The following is a 19,863-nucleotide window of genomic DNA, read 5'->3' on the forward strand; positions in this document are numbered from 1 at the left end:
ATTTTGGGGGAAGGGGCGGAGTTGGGGCGGGGAAGGGGCGGGGCCAGGGCCCTGTGGAGTGTCCTCTTTTTTAAAACCTTAAATATGGTAACCCTAACTGAAAACTGAAGACCAAAGAGTTCGAGATGATGCCTCAAGTATTGGTAAATTGTCAGTCCTTGTGACCATTCCTGGTGCACAGTTAGTATAGTGATGGATGCTGTATAACAATCTAGATAAGTAGGTAGGTCCATAGATTAGATAGTTTCCTGACCAGGGGGATATATCCCTTTGTTTGAATAAGAATAGATATAGTAGCTCTGTCCTCATGAACACAAATGCCAATAGTGCTAACCTGCTTTCTTTGTGGTGGATTTGTGTGATAAGGGCTGGTATCTGCGTCAGCTAGCCTCATTTTTTCTTTAAAATTCAGGGCTGAAATTGAATTGATGCTTTATCTATTCACCTACTTTATGAAAATTGATGCCTGTTCTTCTTAAAAGAAAGCTAAAATAACTATAAATTGATCAGTTGCCAACTGGCAATATTTTTGATAAAAGACAAATTTGCTGTTGAGTTGTTTTAAAGTGACAGAGTGCTCTCTTGCCATCTCGCTTTCTCTCTCATTTTGCTATGTCTTGGTACCATAGCATATTAGCCAGACCACAGGAAGGTCATAAAGTCGGTCAACTATTCAGTCCCTCTAAGGAGTGAGGTAAATTGTTGCCATAGCAGTAAAATAATTGCTATGAGTTCTGTAGGGATGTTAAGCAAAACAAAAAACAAAAAAAAAAGAGTGTTTACTCAAATGTGTTTCAACAAGTATGTCTCAGAATGAATGACTGATCTCAAAGAATAAGATATAGTGTGACAGGTTGGGTCACAGAAACCCCCTTGGGACAGCCACCTGATGTGCTGAGACTACCTCTGAGCCCGTTCTCCCTGGCAGCTTGGGACTTCAGTACCCTGTCTTGTTGAGGCAGACACACTAGCCTGCTACAAACACAGACCCAGGTCTGAACCATGTACCCCACAAGCTGCAGACTTAACTGAAAATGGCTTAAGTGTTCCTGTCTCCAGCACCCAGACACCCAGTTTCCAATGGGATCCAAACACCAAATAAATCCGTTTTACTCTGTATAAAGCTTATACAGGGTAAACTCATAAATTGTTCGCCCTCTATAACACTCATAGAGAGATATGCACAGCTGTTTGCTCCCCCAGGTATTAATTACTTGCTCTGGGTTAATTAATAAGTAAAAAGTGATTTTATTAAATCTAAAAAGTAGGATTTAAGTGGTTCCAAGTAATAACAGACAGAACAAAGTAAATTACCAAGCAAAATAAAACAAAAACACGCAAGTCAAAGCCTTATACAATAGGAAACTAAATGCAGGTAAATCTCACCCTCAGAGATGTTCCAATAAGCATCTTTCACAGACTAGACTCCTTCCTAATCTGGGTCCAGCAGTCACTCGCACACCCCTGTAGTTACTGTCCTTTGTTCCAGTTTCTTTCAGGCATCTCTTTGGGGTGGAGAGGCTATCTTCTGAGCCAGCTGAAGTCAAAATGGAGGGGTTTCCTGGGCCTTTTATATTCTTTCTCTTGTGGGCAGAAACCCCTTTGTTCTCCTGTGCAAAATCACAGCAACAAGATGGAGTCAGTAGCCACCTGGGCAAGTCACATGTCTATGAATGATTCAGCTTTTTGCAGGCCAACGCTATTGTTTACACGTTAGTTTGAACATTCCCAGGAAAGCTCAGATGTGGATTGGCATCTCCCAAAGTCCATTGTCAGTTAAGTGTTTCTTGATTGGGCACTTACTGAAAATAGTCCTTTCTCAAGAAGCTGACCAAATGTTTTACTGAGGCTACTTAGAGTCAAACAAATACATAGCCAATATTCATAACGTCAAATATAAAAATGATACATGCATACAAATAAGACTAATATATTCAGTAGATCATAACCTTTGCAAAGATATGTTACATGGCATATCTAGCATAAAACATATTACAGTTATGTCATATTTACACTCATAATTATATTTCTATGAAGCATTTTGGGATGCAACGTCACATATAGGATAATTTAACCTGACCTAATTTTTAAAAAGAGATGCTTATGTCTTTATTTTTAACTTGATTATTTAACTCATGATAATACAGTATGAGTATGTCAACGTTTTCAAAAAGCAAACTCTGAGGTTCACATTAGCACCTGAATTTCTGACCTCCATTGGATGATTGCACATTCCAATGGCTATTTAGGTATCTAAATACATTTGTGCATGCTATTACAGTAATTGCACACACATTTTTGCAGGCAGATTCCTGACCTCCCTTTTTTTCAAATCTGACTTATAAGGTTATATACTAACATTGGATCCTCATCACAGGGCCCCCCAGTGTTGAGTACTATTGTATCAAAGAACCTGAAAGTGGCCTGTTCATCATATTTTTAAACCATTGTTATAAGAATGACCACCAAAAGTGTCAATCTCCATTTCACCATCTCATCGATCCATATGCATTTTCAAAAGTTTCCGGAAGTATTAATACTAACCAAAATCCATATTAACAAACAGCCAGATCAGCCACTACAAATCCAAGATTATTTCATGTCTTAACGTGGGAAGAAACTGTTCTGCAGCCCTGCAGAGATCAGCAGAAGTTTTCAATTTAAAGACATTACTAAGCAAATCTAAACTGGATCAATGCACATTCTAAACAGTCGCGTGTGTAATTAACTGTCCCATTACACAATAAAATAAAGTTAACATTTTCAATTTACAGTCAGTGGGAGCTGGGGTTGAATAAGGCTGCCTAAATACGAATTTCACTGCCTCTCTTTAGGCACCTTACGCTGAAAAATTCGGCCTAAAATCCTATCATCCACAGCATCTTCTAACCATAGAGCTCTGTCAACCTACCATTTTTCATTTGGGAAAATTTTCTCTGCAAAAGCTGAAATTTCATAAAAATAAAAATTCTTGGCAAGTGCAAAAATTTGCGTTATTTTCTGGTCTCTTCTCAAAACTGATTTAAATTCCCAATATTTTTAAGGGGTCTTTCCACATGGATCAGATTATAGAATAAGAACCTCATTTTGTCACAGATTTTTAAGGTAAAAGAAACAGCTGGATGGGAAGGGAGACTTTTTCAGCAGATCTTGGCTCTCTTATTATAAAGATTCTTGACCTTATAGAGTTGAGAAGGCTTTTGACTCCATGTCTATCCAGTGTTTACTGATATTCTCCATTACACCAAGCTATCATGGCTCATAGTTGTGCTGCCCAATAATATCCAGTAAGGTCTGAAGGGTCCAGTCCTTCATGTATAATTCTGTCAATACGTAATATGCCATAATTCCATTTTTGCCATTGAAAATTGATTCTGATGCTGCTCAGTAGGCAAGGGGTAGGCATTTGATTCGATGTTCTGTGTACTGCTTAACACCACATCTTGGTATTTGAGATTGATAGGATTGGAATAGTGGGGCAACCATGATATAATTATGAAAGAAAAAGAGGCAAAGCCTTCTTCAAGGAAACTGTTTTCTCCCACTGAATAGACAAGGGACAAAATATAGCACCCTGAAAATATTTCAGGTGGGATTTTCAAATGTCCTAAGAGCATTGGCTTAACACTGCTCCCATTGAAAGTAAAACTCCCCATTAACTTTATGGGAGAAGAGTTAGGCTAGCACTACAAATCTCACCCATTATGTTTGTGAGTTAGTGGTTTATCTTTAGGGACTTGGTTGGGGCTGTGTTTAGTTTAGGGATGGTCTGTGTTCCAAAGGATTGCTATATGATTGATTTTTTTTGTATTGTATACATTACCCTGCTATTAGGATTTGCTTTGGGCCCTGTTGTCTCATAGGAACTATTGGTTTTATTAAGGTTTTCAGAGACATTGGGTTATGAGAGCGTTGTTATTGTTTTATTTACTATGGAGCACTCTTCCATTGACATAGCTGCACACAGGGGGTTTTGTTGGCGTAGCTGTTTCAGTCAGGAGTAGGGTTTTATTCATAACCCTGACCAAGGTAGATATGCCAATATAACTTTTCAGGCTTGGTCTACACTAAGATCCAAAAGAGGGGTAGTTTCTTTGTTTTAAAGGGCTCCAGTAGCTTGGGCTTTGTGACACTAAAAGAAAATGAGGAATAAAACCCAAAGGAGGCGGAATTTCTTTTTGTTGTTTCAAAGACCCCCACAGCTGTAGCATTTTTGTGACCCCTGGCCTATCCCACCAACGTTACTCATCTTATAATTTGTAAAAACACAGATGAGAATTAATTCAATGCCATGCTTTTCTCCATGAGTACTTTCAGAATGCTAGGCTGAGCCGAAAGGGTAAGGTTTTCTTGTCACTGCCTATATTTAGAATGTGGACCTTTTGCAATTAGCTGATTACATTCTGCAAATTGTTGTTTTGGCAGCAGGAATGGGGATTTCCTGAGGCCAACTACTGGTGCAGTCGTGCTGAATATTGGACTTGTTAAGAAATCGTACCTCCCAGCTGCAGTACGTTAGGGTCCAGTAAGTTAATGAGTTAGTGCAGTTGCTTTGCATTGCTCACAATATGGCTTATTGTTCATAAGCTTAACTTTTCAATACTGTTCTTCCAAAAGCAAAACTGAAATGATGTAGATAAAATAGCTGAACTGTTTCCTAGTACACCTCTACCCTGATATAACGCCACCCGATATAACACAAATTCAGATATAACGTGGTAAAGCAGCGCTCTGGGGGGGGGGGAAGCTGCGCGCTCCGGCAGATCAAATCAAGTTCGATATAACATGGTTTCACCTATAACTTGGTAAGATTTTTTGGCTCCCGAGGACAGCGTTATATTGAGGTACAGGTGTATTTACAGGTTGAGTAAAGCTCTGTGTGAATACTAGGATATCTTTTTGGAGTCCAAAACATTTTTCAAGTCAGCCATGTTCACACCCCTTTCTATTCACCTTTCCATGAACTTTTATAGGGAGAGATTTTTATTACAATAACTGTTGGGTAATGGCTGACCTTTGTGCCAAATCTTCTAATCACCTACAAACAAGGTCATAGCCTATTTGTCTGAAAGATGCTTGCCCCCAGTTTATAACATTTCAGTCATTAAATTGCAGAGCATAAACAATACCATATGACTTAACTGACACACAATGAATAATTAAAATACATATTCAAGGTGAATGTTTGCGTACAATTCAGAGATTGAAATATGTTCACATACATGGTTTGCTGAACAGCTATAGAAGCCATATCTGTTCATTGATATTTTGCAAACAGCAAGAAACGTAATAGAATTGTCATGTGTCCTGCAGTTTGCCCAGGTACAATGGCGATCCAGGTCTCCATACTGATTTATTAATCTCATTTTCTAATTACATAGGGTTACCATATTTAACAAATAAAAAAAGAGGATCCTCCACGGGGCCCTGGCCCCGCCCATTTCCCCACCCCCAGTCCCGCCCCAACCCCGCCCCTTCCCCGCCCCAACCCCGCCCCCTCCTCCCTCCCACTCCCAGCCACGCGAAAAGGGCTGCCTGAGCACTGCCTGAGCGCAGCTGGAGCCCGGGAGGGGAAGCGCCCAGCCGGGGGCACAGGGTCTGGAGGCTGCCCAGCAAACCGTGAAGCCAGTAGCGCTCGGGCTTCGGGCAGCCCCCATACCTCCGGACCCTGCGCCGCCGGAGCCCGGGAGGAGAAGTGCCCGGCTGGCGGCTGGGGTCCGGAGGCAAGGGGGCTGTCTGAAGCCCATAGCACTCAGGCAGCTCGGCTCTTAAACAGAGCCGAAGAGTCAGGGGAGGAGCAGAGCAGCTGCGGGAGGGGAAGTGCCTGGCCGGCATTTTCCCGGACATGTTCGGCTTTTTGGCAATTCCCCCCGGACGGGGGTTTGATTACCAAAAAGCCGGACGTGCCCGGGAAAAACCGGACGTATGGTAACCCTAACTTATAAATCCAAAATGTATCTCTAGAGCTGCTTATGTGATCCTTCAAGATGCAGCCTGCTATGTAAGTGTAAGCACTGTCAGTGTCCATTCCATCTTTGACAGTCAATAAAGAATGAATCTGCTTATTAATACTAAAACATATAATGATTTAGTCTGTTTTTGGCACATCTCACAGAACTAAAATAAAATCCTGCAGTTCTTAAATCATTCACCTGCTTGTAATCTGTACGTATTTAGCATGAATCTACAAGAACTAGGAAGACTTGTATTACAATCACACTGTCTTTTGTGCATTTGATGCAAGACATAAGTTGGAGCAACATTTTCAGAAGCCTTGTTTATAAGATCTGGAACCTGATATGTGTTGCAGACACCTGATTGTGGAGGAAGACTTTTTAAATTCATTTTATGTTTTATGCCCTCTTTCTACTTTTTCAATATTGTGATTCCTAGTTTTCTAGCTGCTTTATCCCTTCTCCATTAGAAAAATATGCTACTAACATTAAGGATATTCTGCCTGTTCTAAAATATGTGGCAGTGTCAGCAAAGTGAGGTACCATATTCTCTATTTCATGAATATCACATATACGGTAATGTTCACAGCACTGCAGCTCATCTAATAAATGCAGAGGGTTAGTTGGTGTGAATTCAAGATAGATGCCCACAATAAAAACAAATGTGTTATTTAAATTTAATCACAGTACATACATTTTAGTTATTTCACACATACTTCCAACTCGATAACTACACTTTAAAGGGCAACACACACATATTTGTAGTTTGTAATTAGTATTAAATTCTGATAAGAGGTATCAAAGCCAAAAATCTTTTCACTGAACAACTTGATACCTGCAGGGTGTGCAGAAGGTAATTTGAGGTGCAGATCTACCTTTCCCCTCCCCCCCACATATGATGTTTCTGCACATCTGCAGTTAATATTTACTTGCAGTAAATAAAAGCATAACATTTAACTTTATGGAGCTATATAAGCAATAACATGACAAGGCACATCTGATTATAACACATACACAAATAGCTGGGGTGAACTGAAAGTCACAAGGCCAAAGTGTAATTCCTTTAAACAACCCAAGCAGGGTGGGCAACTGTTTTTATAAAGTGTCTTCTGTTATATTTTTGTAGCACTATGTCTACCTTATATACCTCTACCAGATAACTACTGCTGTCAAGTAAGACTTGTTTTAACCATTCATTGTCATTGTTAGATCGGTTGTTCAGGTATATTGGATTCATAATGTGTGCTCGGAAATCTTCAGAGGGAAGAGTCTTGCCAATCTTGATTCCCTGCCAAGAGGCGTGCAAGTAGAAAATGAAATGGGACATGCATCTTCTCGCCAGGGCCGGCTCTAGGCACCAGCAAAACAAGCTGGTGCTTGGGGCGGCACATTTTTAGGGGCGGCATTCTGGCGCGGGCCATGCCGCCCCTAAAAATGTGCCCCGGCCGCCCTAATTCACCTCCTCTGCTGCCGCTCGCGCTGCTGCTCGCACTCCCTCCCAGGCTCTCAAACCCGGGAGGGAGGGGGAGATCCCGAGCGGCCGCGGCATGCGAAACAGCTGATTCACGCGCCGCTGCTTGCCCTTCCTCCCAGGTTTAAGAGCCTGGGAGGGAGGGGGAGACCCTGAGTGGCCGCGGCGCACGCACTGCTTCTCCCTCTCCCTCCCTCCCTCCTAGGCTTGAGAGCCTGCGGGGAGGAGGCAGGGCTGGAGATTTGGGGAAGGGGCAGAGTTGAGGCAGGGCCGGGGGGTGGAGTAAGAAAAAACGGGGAGGGGGGGAGGCGGACAAAATTGTTTTTGCTTGTGGCGGCAAAAATCCTAGAGCCGGCCCTGCTTCTCGCCCAGATTCTTGGAAGGCTTGTCACTCCCCACCCCATAGTGTTAATGGGAATGTTCAAAACAAGTCAAAGTTTAGAATAATGCACTCTAATTCTTTGCACTTATACAGCACCTTTCAACTTCTGTGACTCTCTCATTATCTTACTCCTCCTCCCCAACCACGTTAAAAATCTCTTGTAAAAACAAGAGCAGAAAGGGCAAAGCACATTTTCAGCAACCTCCCCGCCCCAGTGGGTGAGGGGAAAAAGCTGGCCAATCATTGCAGCATTTAACAAATAAACAAACACAAACCAAAACCAAAACAAATCAACACTACCATCAGCCAACCAATGAAAGGGGGGGGGGAAGCCCAGTGGTAGAGCAGTATGGTGATCCCTAGAATCTGCCCATCCCCTATATAAAACTATGTGTTTGAGCAGTAGGTCTAAGTCACCATCAATCTATGGGGAAAAGTGTGTTATGCAAATCCCAGGGCTTGGTGCTTAGCTGTGCCCATTTGTCTAGCTGCTCTGCAACTCGGAGGAGGCTGCCCAAGTTTAATGAACCTCCCTCCTAAGCACAAAAGGCCACACTCACGCTTGGTGGTAACTCCATTGGAGTCAATAGATCCGAGCATAGATACTCCCTCCAGAATCCACCACAGTGATTGCTCCGGCTGATATTGCACAGGGCTCTTGATGCTGAAGGCAGGGGCGTTCTTAGTGGGAGGTACTATTTATGGAACAGTGGACCTAAGGGATTCAGAATGAGCCCAAAGCTGACCACTTTCAGAATATAAAGCAAAACTCACCTTTCTGCAGAAGCCTTCCACTGTTTTTTTTTAAAGTGTGTTATTGAATGGATTCTTTATTTTCAAAGTGTACAAAAGCTGACAAGTATAGGAGATGAAAAGCAGAGTTCACTATGGAGAACCCTAGGACTCTACATGTCTGTACTTGATACTTAGATATTGTAGAGATCAGCATCGTAGAAATACCACGGACAGATTGATAGATTAGATATTTGCCTGCACAGGCACTGTGCTAATGGTGGATAGTTCAAGGAGATTAAACAGTAAGCCTTTTGTCCTGAACTCACCCAGCTAGTGACAGTTCAAGTTCTGCCTAGGGCAAAAACCTGGGAAAGGCACTGAACTAATGGTATCTATCTTATTGCTTTCTGGGATACAGAGGATGAAAAACTTTAAATAAAAACGTATTAAGACAGACTCTTCCTTGGTATACATCGTAAATTGATGCAAATATGAATTTCACCCACTCACACCACAGGACTGAATTTGCCCCATTCTGCGTTGTTTTAAAGTGTTTCTAGAGAGCAGGTGCTGTGTGTGGAGCCATAGAAAGAGATGGGTTTAATCACTTTGAGCCATTCTTCACTAAAATTAAAAAATGCCCCCCTCTGTCTTATCAGTCATTTCTCTGACTTCCTCACAGTTTGCATGCTTCTGAGCCATGCTACTAATGGTGCACACAAACAAAAATGCATGAACAGCTGGTGATATTAACAGGCATCTTATGGTTCTAAAAAATGAGGTAGAAATGTTTCATGTCATGAAAGTCAACATCAATATCTATCCGTCTTGTGTAGATGTGGAAGTCAGCCAATGTGATTCTTACTGAGGAGGTACAAGATATTTCTTCTCCATTGGATCTAGTGCTTGGGACATAAGTCATAATTTGTCGAATCTAATTGAATGGAGGCAAAATTATTAGTATAATACTGATTCTTCCATTTTTCTTTTTCTTTTTTTAAATGGAAAGCTCTCCTCTCTAGCTGAACCAAACAGGCATTCTCCAAATCTCTGCCCTTGTAGAGGACAGTAGATATTTCCTCTTCTGCTCTCTGTGTGAGAGTCTTTTTGCAAAGGGATTCTTTAACTCTAGGAAATGAGTTCTGCTTTATTTTTTCCAGGATTTTTGTATTTTAGAATGAGGTTCAGGGCTTGGTGTGAATTCTCATAGCACCAGAGGTTTGCCTCTGCTCTTAACCACCATATTGGTCTTCTGCAGCTCATCACTTGCTCTTACGGACAGTGATTTAGCTGCCTCCCATTTTGCTGCACACAAAATATAGAATAGGACATGGGGTTCCACAAGCTGGTGGTTTAGCCCCTCAAACCAGCCTGCCTCCCCCATCAGAATCATCCTACCTCCAATGTGAACCAACCCTCCATTTTGCTGGCAAATGGTCTGGGATCACTTGGGCATAGCAAAATCTTTCTGAACCACTACTGCTGGTCTGTTCAACATCAGAACCTGTATGGGACCACAAAGAGTGAAGCATATTCAGGAAAAGAGAGGGAAAACTCATTCATTGGAGCCCAGCATAGACACTGACCATAACTGTTTTCTTATCCCAAAGTTTCTGGCATTCAAGAAAAGCCTTTGGCCAGTTTGCCTTTGATCCCCATAGCCTATGCCAGTCATTCTCATACTCCATGTGCTGCCTGTTCTAGACTCATTAACTGTCTGTAATCCAGTCAAAAGAGGGGCTGGGTGCAACTTCCTGGCATGCTCAGCCACAGAACTCTATAATTTCCTTAAACACAGGAATTATATTTCCTTAAAGCCACTGGTATCTCCCAGATCTTCCTGTGTTTAGGCTCAACACAGGTTATAAAGAAAGCACAGCTAGTTACAAACCTTTATGAGCCTTTCTTTTCTACCATCTTCATTTACACCTCAGTATTCCTAAAGAAAATTATTTGCAGGGACCAAGACTTCTCTGGTGTGTGGGGCCTTTGCATGTAGTCTCAGTCACCAGTTCAGTTTGGCTCCTATGCTATTGGGGAGGTGGAAAGATGTCAGGTCATGACACCAGCACCCATTCCTTCCTGCACACATGCACCGAATTGTAATGAGTTATTACACAAAACAATAATAAATTAATATTAATTATTTCTCCCTCCTGGGGCCTCTCCATGAGCATCTAAAGTATCCTAGATTATTTTTGCCCTTTCTTGGCACCTAGCAGTGTTCTGCTGAGTTATGCAGCTGAATGTTCTAAGCATGATGGTTTTCATAGTATGGAATGCCGGTTGATTTAAAGTGTAAAGCTAGAGCCATGCTGGAGCGGACCCTGAAGGATGTCTTCCACTGCCAGCATGTAGAAAACCTGAAGCGGAAGCCAGACAAGGGCCAGTGGGAGGGAGGGTAGTGTTCAAGGTGACGCCAGCAACCACTTCCTCCCCAGGGGCAGCTTCACCCCATTTGCTGACAGGAGGTTCATCCACAAGGCCCGGCTCAACTGCTTTCCGCTGAATAGAGCCGTCCACCACGGGAATCGGGACAAGCGATGTAGGAAGTGCAGCTATACCAACGAGACACTGCCCCACGCCCGGTGAAGCCACAAGCCCCATTCCAGAGCCTGCTGCGAAACAACTCCATCCAAGATTGCCTGGTCAGAGCCATCCTGCCACCCATAGGGAAGGTTTCAGAAAGGCTTTCTCAGTCCATTGAACTGCATTTGGCTGTTTTTTCCTGGTTAGGTTTGTCAGTGGGGTGGCAATTTGGCTGTAGTGTGGTACAAATCATCAGTAATACCTGGCCAAACCCAAGGATTGGACCTGTTTCTTTGACTTATGGATAGGCCAATTTTGATAGCATTTACCTTAGCCTGTAGGGGGTTGATAGTACCTTGACCCACCTGGTGTCCAAGGTACATTACCCTTTTTGGCCTTAACTGTTAATCCTGCCTCCCTTATGCGCTGGAAGATAGCTTGGAAGTGTTCCAGGTGTTCTGCCCATGAATCTGAGAATATAGCCACATTGTCGAGGTAGGTAACTGCAAATTCCCTAAATCCAGCCAGAAGGTTATCTACCAGTCTCTAAAAGGTGGCAGGAGCATTTCACAGTCCAAAAGGGAGCATATTAAATTCATATAGCCCTACATGGGTGATGAAGGCTGACCTTTCCTTTGCTGGGTCACCTAGAGGCACTTGCCAGTACCCCTTAGTTAAGTCTAAGGTGGAGATGAACTGGACACGTCCCAGTTTCTCCAATAGCTCATCTGTGCGTGGCATTGCATAGTCTTCTGGGCGAGTTACACCATTTAGCTTATGGTAGTCCACACAAAAGCGAACCAGAACCACTGGAGAGGCCCGTGCACTCTCAGAGGGGCAGATTACACCCATCTGTAACATGTCCTTGAACTCCACCATCCCGGGAACCAACAGGCAACTGCGACTGGACATCGTCATCACCAACAAGGACCGGAAGAAGTTCATCATGGTAGACGTCACAGTGCCCTTTGAGAACAGGACCTGAGCCCTCCACGATGACCGAGCTCGAAAGGAGGAGAAATATGCCTCTCTGGCTGAAACCTTGAGAGCTAGGGGTTACCAGGTTCAGACACATGCGCCGATTGTCGGAGCCTTGGGCGCATGGGACCCCAGTAACGAGCGAGTGTTGAGAGAATGCGGAATTGGTCAACGCTATGCTTGGCTGATGCAGCAACTCATGGTGTCAGACACCATCAGGTGGTCAAGGGACATCTACATAGATCATATCACCGGACATTGGCAATACCAGGAGGGATGAGCTGGAGTGCTGATGAGAAGCGCAATCAGGAAAGTAATTGAAATACTTTCCTCGTGGATTGTGTTTTCAAAATGGACAACCTACCCTAAATGTACAATTACTTGAGGGACAATCTCCACTCATTGATATATTTTGCTTTCCACAACCAAATCTTTGTACAACGTTTCATGAGTGATGTACCCAAGTATTCGGATTCTAATATCTAAACTGTATTGTTAAATTTATTCACCTAAATTTGGGTTATTGCTGATTATGTACTACCTGTATCATGTTTCAAAATAGCAGCCGTGTTAGTCTGTATCCGCAAAAAGAACAGGAGTACTTGTGGCACCTTAGAGACTAACAAATTTATTTCAGCATAAGCTTCCGTGGGCTACAGCTCACTTCTTCAGATGCATAGAGTGGAACACACAGTCAGAAGATATATGACTTTTAAAAACAAACTTTGTATTTATGGATAATCTAAGCACTATGCCCAGATGTACAGACACTCTTTTCTCAACCTATGTATTATATATTTTTTTTAACATTAGCTTTAATAAAAAATTTAAATCTGAGAATAGGAATCTACACTGATATAACTACACTGAACAAAATATGCCAATTAGATGTGGTATATTAGGTTTTAACACTGGAGAACTGCTGGCCTTGCACTTTATACCACTAGCCTGTTCCCTCCCTGGGCAATAAAGCTCAGCACTGACCTAAAACAAACAAATGTAGCTCTAAATGTAGCATAGCTCAGATCTCTCTGCAGCAAGGCCAATTAGCTTTCCATGCAGTTTACAGTTTGGGAAGGTCTGTTAGAATGAATGTGAGAGCATTTGACTGAACACTAAAGACTAGAGCAATAAACAATAGTCATGTGTATTACAAATATTTGTTTGTTACTGCAGAATTTTAGTAATACAAACTAGTAACAGTGATTAGGCATAATCTGACAAAACAGAACATATCAGTTAGGTACAGTGAACCAAAGTCTGCCTTCAGTCACCAGTCATTAAGTCATTGGAGTGACTCCAGATTTACTGTGGCGTAACTGTGTGCAGAATTTAGTCTAGTACTTCTTTTCCTATTATACGTAACTTGCTGTTGTCATCCCACGATATGAAAAAGGCGGAGCAAATAGCACATCTCCATTTGATCAAGAGCCGTCTGAAAATTTCACCCACCCCAATAAGAATTAAATGTTGTTTCCCATTTTGTGTAATGAAATCTAGTCTGAACAGTGTTACTTGTTTTAAATAAAAGTTTTGCTTCTTTTGGAGTCTAAAAATAATAGTAATAAAAAATAACGGACTGCTGTCCTCTCGAAAGATTATATAATTTAATCTGATTGTGCTTCTGCTTTTACTATTGGTCTAGCAGGTGAAGATCTACATCTGCAAGCTCAGAGTCATATCTGTCTCTCTTAAACAAAGTTTGTTGATAGTATGAAAATGAAACTTTTAAAGAGCAGAGTAAGGGATGATACAAATTCTGTAGCCGCCCCCAGCCCACACTGGGGATTGAAATGGGGAGCAGTAGAGCTAAAAGCATGAAGCTCGCCAGCTTGAGTCAAGAAGCGTATTCTGTAGCTGGGGGCTGTAACAGATTCACATCTTCTGTGGATAGAGTGCACAGAGGACTACTGGCCAGTGTGTTATTCACATGCAGATTGCAAGAGCTACAGTTTATGACTTTCCTCCTGAGAAGGAGGGGATTTGATATTGGGAAGGTGAATGAGAGAGGAATAGAAGTGAAAGAATGGAGGTGGGGGGAAGGGCCTGTTGAAAGGGAAAGGCTGCCAATAGGGCATTGAGCATAAAGAGAAGAGGAGCAGTAGCTGAATGTCCAAAAGGTAGAATGGGGCCTTCTTATCTTGTCATCTCCTCCCCCAACCCATGCTGGGCAAATGTTATTTGGCTGCAGATGAGTATCAATATTTTGGTCAAAATGTATCTGAGTTCTTGTTCAGTAGAAGCCAAGTGATTGTACAACTCTGAATCAGATATCTTGTCACACCCTTCAGGATTAAGAGTTCACACCTGGGTGCCTAAAATTTGGCACATTATAAAAAAAAAGTGATCTGTTTTTCAGAGAGGCTGGACATACCAGCTCAAATTTACTTCAATGTGCTCAGCCCCTCCGTACATCAGAACACCTGTATTTAGGTGCCTAACTCTGGACCTGTTCCACTGCTATTGAAGTCAGTTGGAGTCTTTTAATTGACTTCAGTGGGGGTGGAATCAAGTCCTTTATCACAAAGCTTGAAATCATAGCCTTAATGTTGCTATGCATTAAGAGAAGAAATATTCTGAAACCTTCCTTCTCTTGAATTTGTATCCATTTCTCACTGGAAAGGTGCATCAATTACAATAAAGCTCCTCTGTTAGCTCTTACTACATGTTGTGTTCTGTATTTCTGCAGTCGCTGTCCTGTTGACTTCTAGAGTAAATGGTCATCTCTCTCTCTCTATGCAATTGAGTCTGTAAATTCAGCTTCTCCCTGTTTATGCCCTGGTATTTTGGGTAGCAAAAGGGATATATTTTTTTAAAGGACACAGTAACTAGCTGTTATAAATAAGGAATCTTTTTTCTTCCTTCCCCATCAATATCATACACAGTTATTATTCTGAATTTAAGTCTTAAGAGCTGCAAGTATTGCTGTTGATGTGATAGTGTGAGTGAATAGGTTTGTAAGAGAATTGTTGTATGCTTTCTTCTGGAAAACTACTGTAAACTTTTTTGTTTAGCGTGGTGATCTCTGCATCAAAGGAGAGTTAAATTAGTGTAACTTTAAGTAGAACAGAGGAACTGCTAATATTTAGTTCCTGTGGAGATAATTGTTTTAATGGTGGTACTTCTCTACAGGGCACTCATTGAAAGGCTGTTACGGTGTCCATTTTGTGTGCGTGAAATCAGTTTCATACACAAGTGGAGGCTTTTGGTTTTCCTTCAAATGCTGATATTATTTAAACCTTTGCTCAAAAGACTTTATACAGGAGGCCAACAGGACCCATGGGGTCCAAGATAAAACCCAAGAGGGGCTTTTCTCTGATGTGTTTATTGTTCAGCTTTGAGAGTCAGCTGCCAAATGATAACAAGTCTTTAATAAACAAAAAAACAAAGTTCCTGTACTGACTACAGGAAAAGCACTCATTTCTCCACCTGATACAATTCCCAATCTGACTGTGAGGAAACAAGTTATGTGCTCCCTGGTTTACATCTAAGCTCCTATCTATTTAATGCTAAGGGGTTACTAGAGCAGCTCAAATTGCCTCGTGTATCCTTTAATGCAGACTCAGTTAACCCAGGTTAATGGATGTGGGTTGGAGCTCAGGGAGTAGGAGAGTCACTCAGGTTGTACAGCTAAGCGTGTCCTGTGACATAAATTGAATCTTTTGGGGAGTAAAGCGAATGGGAGAGAAAAGAGGGGGAAAGGAGGCAATGTGGTAATACAGGGAGTACCTACACCACAATCAATGGATTGCAAAATTGAGCAGCCACCCCTCTGGCATGCACCAACCCCACATCTGCATATGCAAATTGGGTAGCTGGGTGCCCAGCTGACTCCTATGCTTACATAAACAGGCATGTGCCGAGTTTTGCAGACACAATCCTTTTAACGCACACGTTTGCAAGCTGAACATTTGGCCTTACAAATTTTGTGGTGTTCTGTTCACATGTATGTGTTATTATTTTTCATTAGTTGCATTCCAACAGTGCCCACAATTAGAAAGGCACTGCTCACATACCGAAAACATGGTCCCTTCCCCAAAGATTTTATTCTCAATTTATTATATTTAAAAGCCATAGGTCTTTACTGACTTATTCCCAGTCTTGTACTGCAATGAGCATATTATCCTGTATTGTACCTACACAATTCTCACATTCATTTATCATGGTTAATATTACAATGAACAGCAAAGGATTTACTGTAGCAAGGATGAATTACTTGTAAATTATTGCCAAGTGGATATATAAAAGTATGTATTTCCATAGTACTTAGCTCCATTTACATTTGAAGCATTACTGAAAAGATAACAGTGCAACAAGCATAATCTGAGGAGCCCATGCTAAACCTTTTCTCTTTTTCCTTTACATTTGCAGGTTTCTTGAGTACTGGGGATCAAGCAGCAAAAGGAAACTATGGCCTCCTTGATCTAATCCAGGCTTTGCGATGGACTAGTGAAAATATTGGGTTCTTTGGTGGTGACCCATTAAGAATAACTGTTTTTGGATCCGGTGCAGGCGGTTCATGCGTCAATCTGTTGACTTTATCCCATTATTCTGAAGGTAACCGTTGGAGCAATTCAACCAAAGGTATTATGCAGGTTGCAAATATTGACAATTTTGGTGTCTGCATGCCACCACCATTAGTACTCTGTGATGCTCTGTATTTCTCTCTCTGTTTCTATGGACTGCTGAGTTCAACTCAATAATAATCTGGCTTTTTAAAGGCTGTAATAGCTGCCTTCCCCTCAACTCTTCTGTGCACGTTTAAATTTGGGGTGGCTTTCTTTCTGTTTCCTGTGGAGCTTTGTAGAAACACTTTTGCAACAGACTTCTGAACAGCACATGCACAGCACATTATTTTTGTCTCTTTTCTTTCTTACCTAAGGGTGTCCTCTTTGGAAAACCAGTCAGAGATGCTCACAGTCGATGAGGTCGACTATATTCAATCAGTCATCAAAGGCATGTTTAGTTTCTCATGAGGAGCAGGATTTAAAGAAAAATAAAACGACATGGTTCCTGTTTTCAAGCTAATGGCTGAAATGCTTAACAGTATTATCTAGTGGGAAGGAAAAAAGTGCCTAGTTCAGAAATCTTTTGTCTGAAACTGCATGAATTTCACTTGCTGTCTTCTGAGAAAAGAATGTTTGAATGTTTTGCATGTATGAACCAAAATTGTCAAAGCATCAAGGTCACAAATTAATTTTTTTTTGCCCCTATATGTTTTTTCTATTCCATAACTTAACACCTTTTCTCTAGTTAAGTTAAGGCAGACAGCAGGAAATTACAAACATGTTGTTTGAGGCCAAAAAACCTTTTTTCCTTCCATTTTGGCATCAGAATTCCACACACTTTTTTTTCTCATTTGCACCGCCATTGCTTTTTGATCACATTGTTTTTCTTCCTCCATCCTGTCAGTATCCGTTTCACATATATGTATACTATATTGTTTAGACTTAGCAGGCAGATGACAGAAAACCCTTGTTGATGGAGTCTGGAGAGACACATAAGGCCTGATTTTCCTCTGATTTACATTGGTGAACTCCCTGTAGGGCCTGATTGTACACTCATACTGGAGTAACTCCACTGACATCAGTAGAATTTACTTCTGATTGAACACCTGATCCAAAGGCTATTGAAGTCAATGGAAAGAATCCCACTAAATATCAGTGAGCTTTTGGATCTAGCCTTACTGTGCTGGGAGGAAGTGGGGAGGGATAGCTCAGTGGTTTGAGCATTGGCCTGCTAAATCCAGGGTTGTGAGTTCAATCCTTAAGGGGGCCATTTAGGGATGTGGGGCAAAAATCTGTCTGGGGATTGGTCCTGCTTGGAGCAGAGGGTTGGACTAGATGACCTCCTGAGGTCCTTGCCAACCCTGGTATTCTATGATTCTAAATAGGAGAAGAATCAGGCCAATTCTTTATTATGTAAACAATACTATCATGGAAAATAGATTCCTAGGCTGGTGGGCTTAATTTTAAAAATTATTTTTAAAATGATTTAAAATCATTATTATTTTTATTTATTATTATTTTAAAAAAAATGTTTAACCATTTCCAGCCAAAGACCACTTTAATACTTGAAATACCTTGAAGTAGAAGTGTAGAATCCACGTATAAATTTGACACTCTCAATTATATAGATCTTTTGCATGTTAACCTGTGACATGTTTTGTAAAATGGCATTTTAAGCCAGTAGTTTACTAGTCAGAACTTAGCCTAAGCATAGTGCCCATAACCATGTGTAATCTCTGGGTCATATCATGCCATCGGTTTTTCTGCAGTATTCACAGTGTGGGTCATCTGTGGCATAGTGGATTGAGGATGGGGCTAAGAGTCAGGAAACCTGGTTTCCATTCTCTGCCAATGTCTGAACCTTTGGTTTAATTACAAGTAGCTGATGTAATGCTGAACATTATATGCTTTTATCTGCAATGACCAGTTAGTCATGATCTGCATCTTGTCAGCTAACTCTACACAGTCATGTTGTAACACTATAAAATTTTGTCAAAAGCACAAGCCCATTTACTATATGCTGAGTGCGTACTTGAGTGCTCTCATCCCCCACTGAACAGAGCATTCTGCAGGGGTCAGGAGACACTCAGCACATTGAAAGATGGAGATCTTAAATAATTTGCTTTGGCTACCCCATATGCAAAATGGGAACCGTAGTGCTTATCCATCTCGTAAAGTACTTTGAAATCTGTGGACAAATAAATGCAAATTATTATTTACCTCAGTAGGACCTTGACATACAAACGATAGCAAAATATGGCCCATTATGCATTAATGTCATTTTAATATCAGCCTACAGCCCCTTGAGCCATGAGTATGAATATTTCCTGATAGAAATCTAGTTCACTTCCTTTACTGTACATTGGTGCTGGCAGAAATCAGTTACAGTATGAAAATTACTTTTCTCGCTGTCATCCATTATTCACTAACATGGTTCAACAGAAGTATTTCTTTAAAGTAACTGAATTGTACTTTATGGCTAGAGGACGTGACGACTTTTAACGTAATCTGGCCTTTTATGTGCCATTTACCTTTTACGTGTTTATATCAGCATTTTCTTACCATGTAACTGACTCTTTCTTTCATTGATATAGAAAATAATTCTAAACCATTAAAAAAAGATATTTACACAGTATGCACATAAAGTAAAGCTACGTTGCATTAAGAATTACATCCAAGTGAAAATTCCAATTTGGTATTATGCTGTATATATTCTACTGGCCAGATCCTCAGCTAGTATAAATCGCTGTAGATCCATTGACTTCAAGCTGATTTACATCAACTGAATACCTGGGCCCTATAAATATTATATATTCTATGCCTTTAATTCTGAGGTTCTGCTTTGTTCTTACTCAGCTCTTACTCAGGCAAAACTCAGTTATGACTCATCTCATGGATCTAGAGATGCTCTTCAGCCACATATTTCAGTCCACGTCCAGATTCTACTACAATGAAAGTTTTGCCTGAGTAAGGGCAGAGTAGAGACTGAGTAAGGACCTCAGGAATTGGTCCTGTTATAATCTTCAAGGATTTTAAAACTCCAACAAGATCTTTTTAAAAAATGTTTTCATGAAGCAATTAATTTTAACTAGCATTTGATTATGGTCCTGATCCTGCAGTGTGATTCAGGTAGGCCCTGACTCAGGCTCTGTGCAGTGCCTGAGTCCATCCGCACATCATGTTGCAAGTTGAAGGCCATAATTTGTATTTTTAAAGAGCCAAATTCTGAGATGAGTCAAGCAGGTTCCCTGGAGGTACTGGCCAGGGCCGGTCCTAGGCACCAGCAAAACAAGCTGGTGCTTGGGG

General features: G+C 41.3%; 1 protein-coding gene across 7 annotated transcripts in view; it reads left to right on the top strand.

Annotated features, from left to right (window-relative positions):
- Positions 1 to 19,863, top strand: part of NLGN1 (neuroligin 1) — a 578,187-nt gene that overhangs the window by 550,147 nt on the left and 8,177 nt on the right. For 5 of the 7 annotated variants that reach the window (XM_034780940.1, XM_034780937.1, XM_034780941.1 and 2 more), the window contains one exon: positions 16,421 to 16,633. In XM_034780940.1, coding sequence (XP_034636831.1) covers positions 16,421 to 16,633 — 213 coding nt within the window. The remainder of the gene's footprint in view (positions 1 to 16,420; positions 16,634 to 19,863) is intronic. The other 2 variants (XM_034780942.1, XM_034780944.1) reach the window with 1 other exon arrangement.

The sequence above is a fragment of the Trachemys scripta genome, chromosome 9 (genome assembly GCF_013100865.1).
Source record: "Trachemys scripta elegans isolate TJP31775 chromosome 9, CAS_Tse_1.0, whole genome shotgun sequence".
Taxonomy (NCBI): Eukaryota; Metazoa; Chordata; order Testudines; family Emydidae; genus Trachemys; species Trachemys scripta.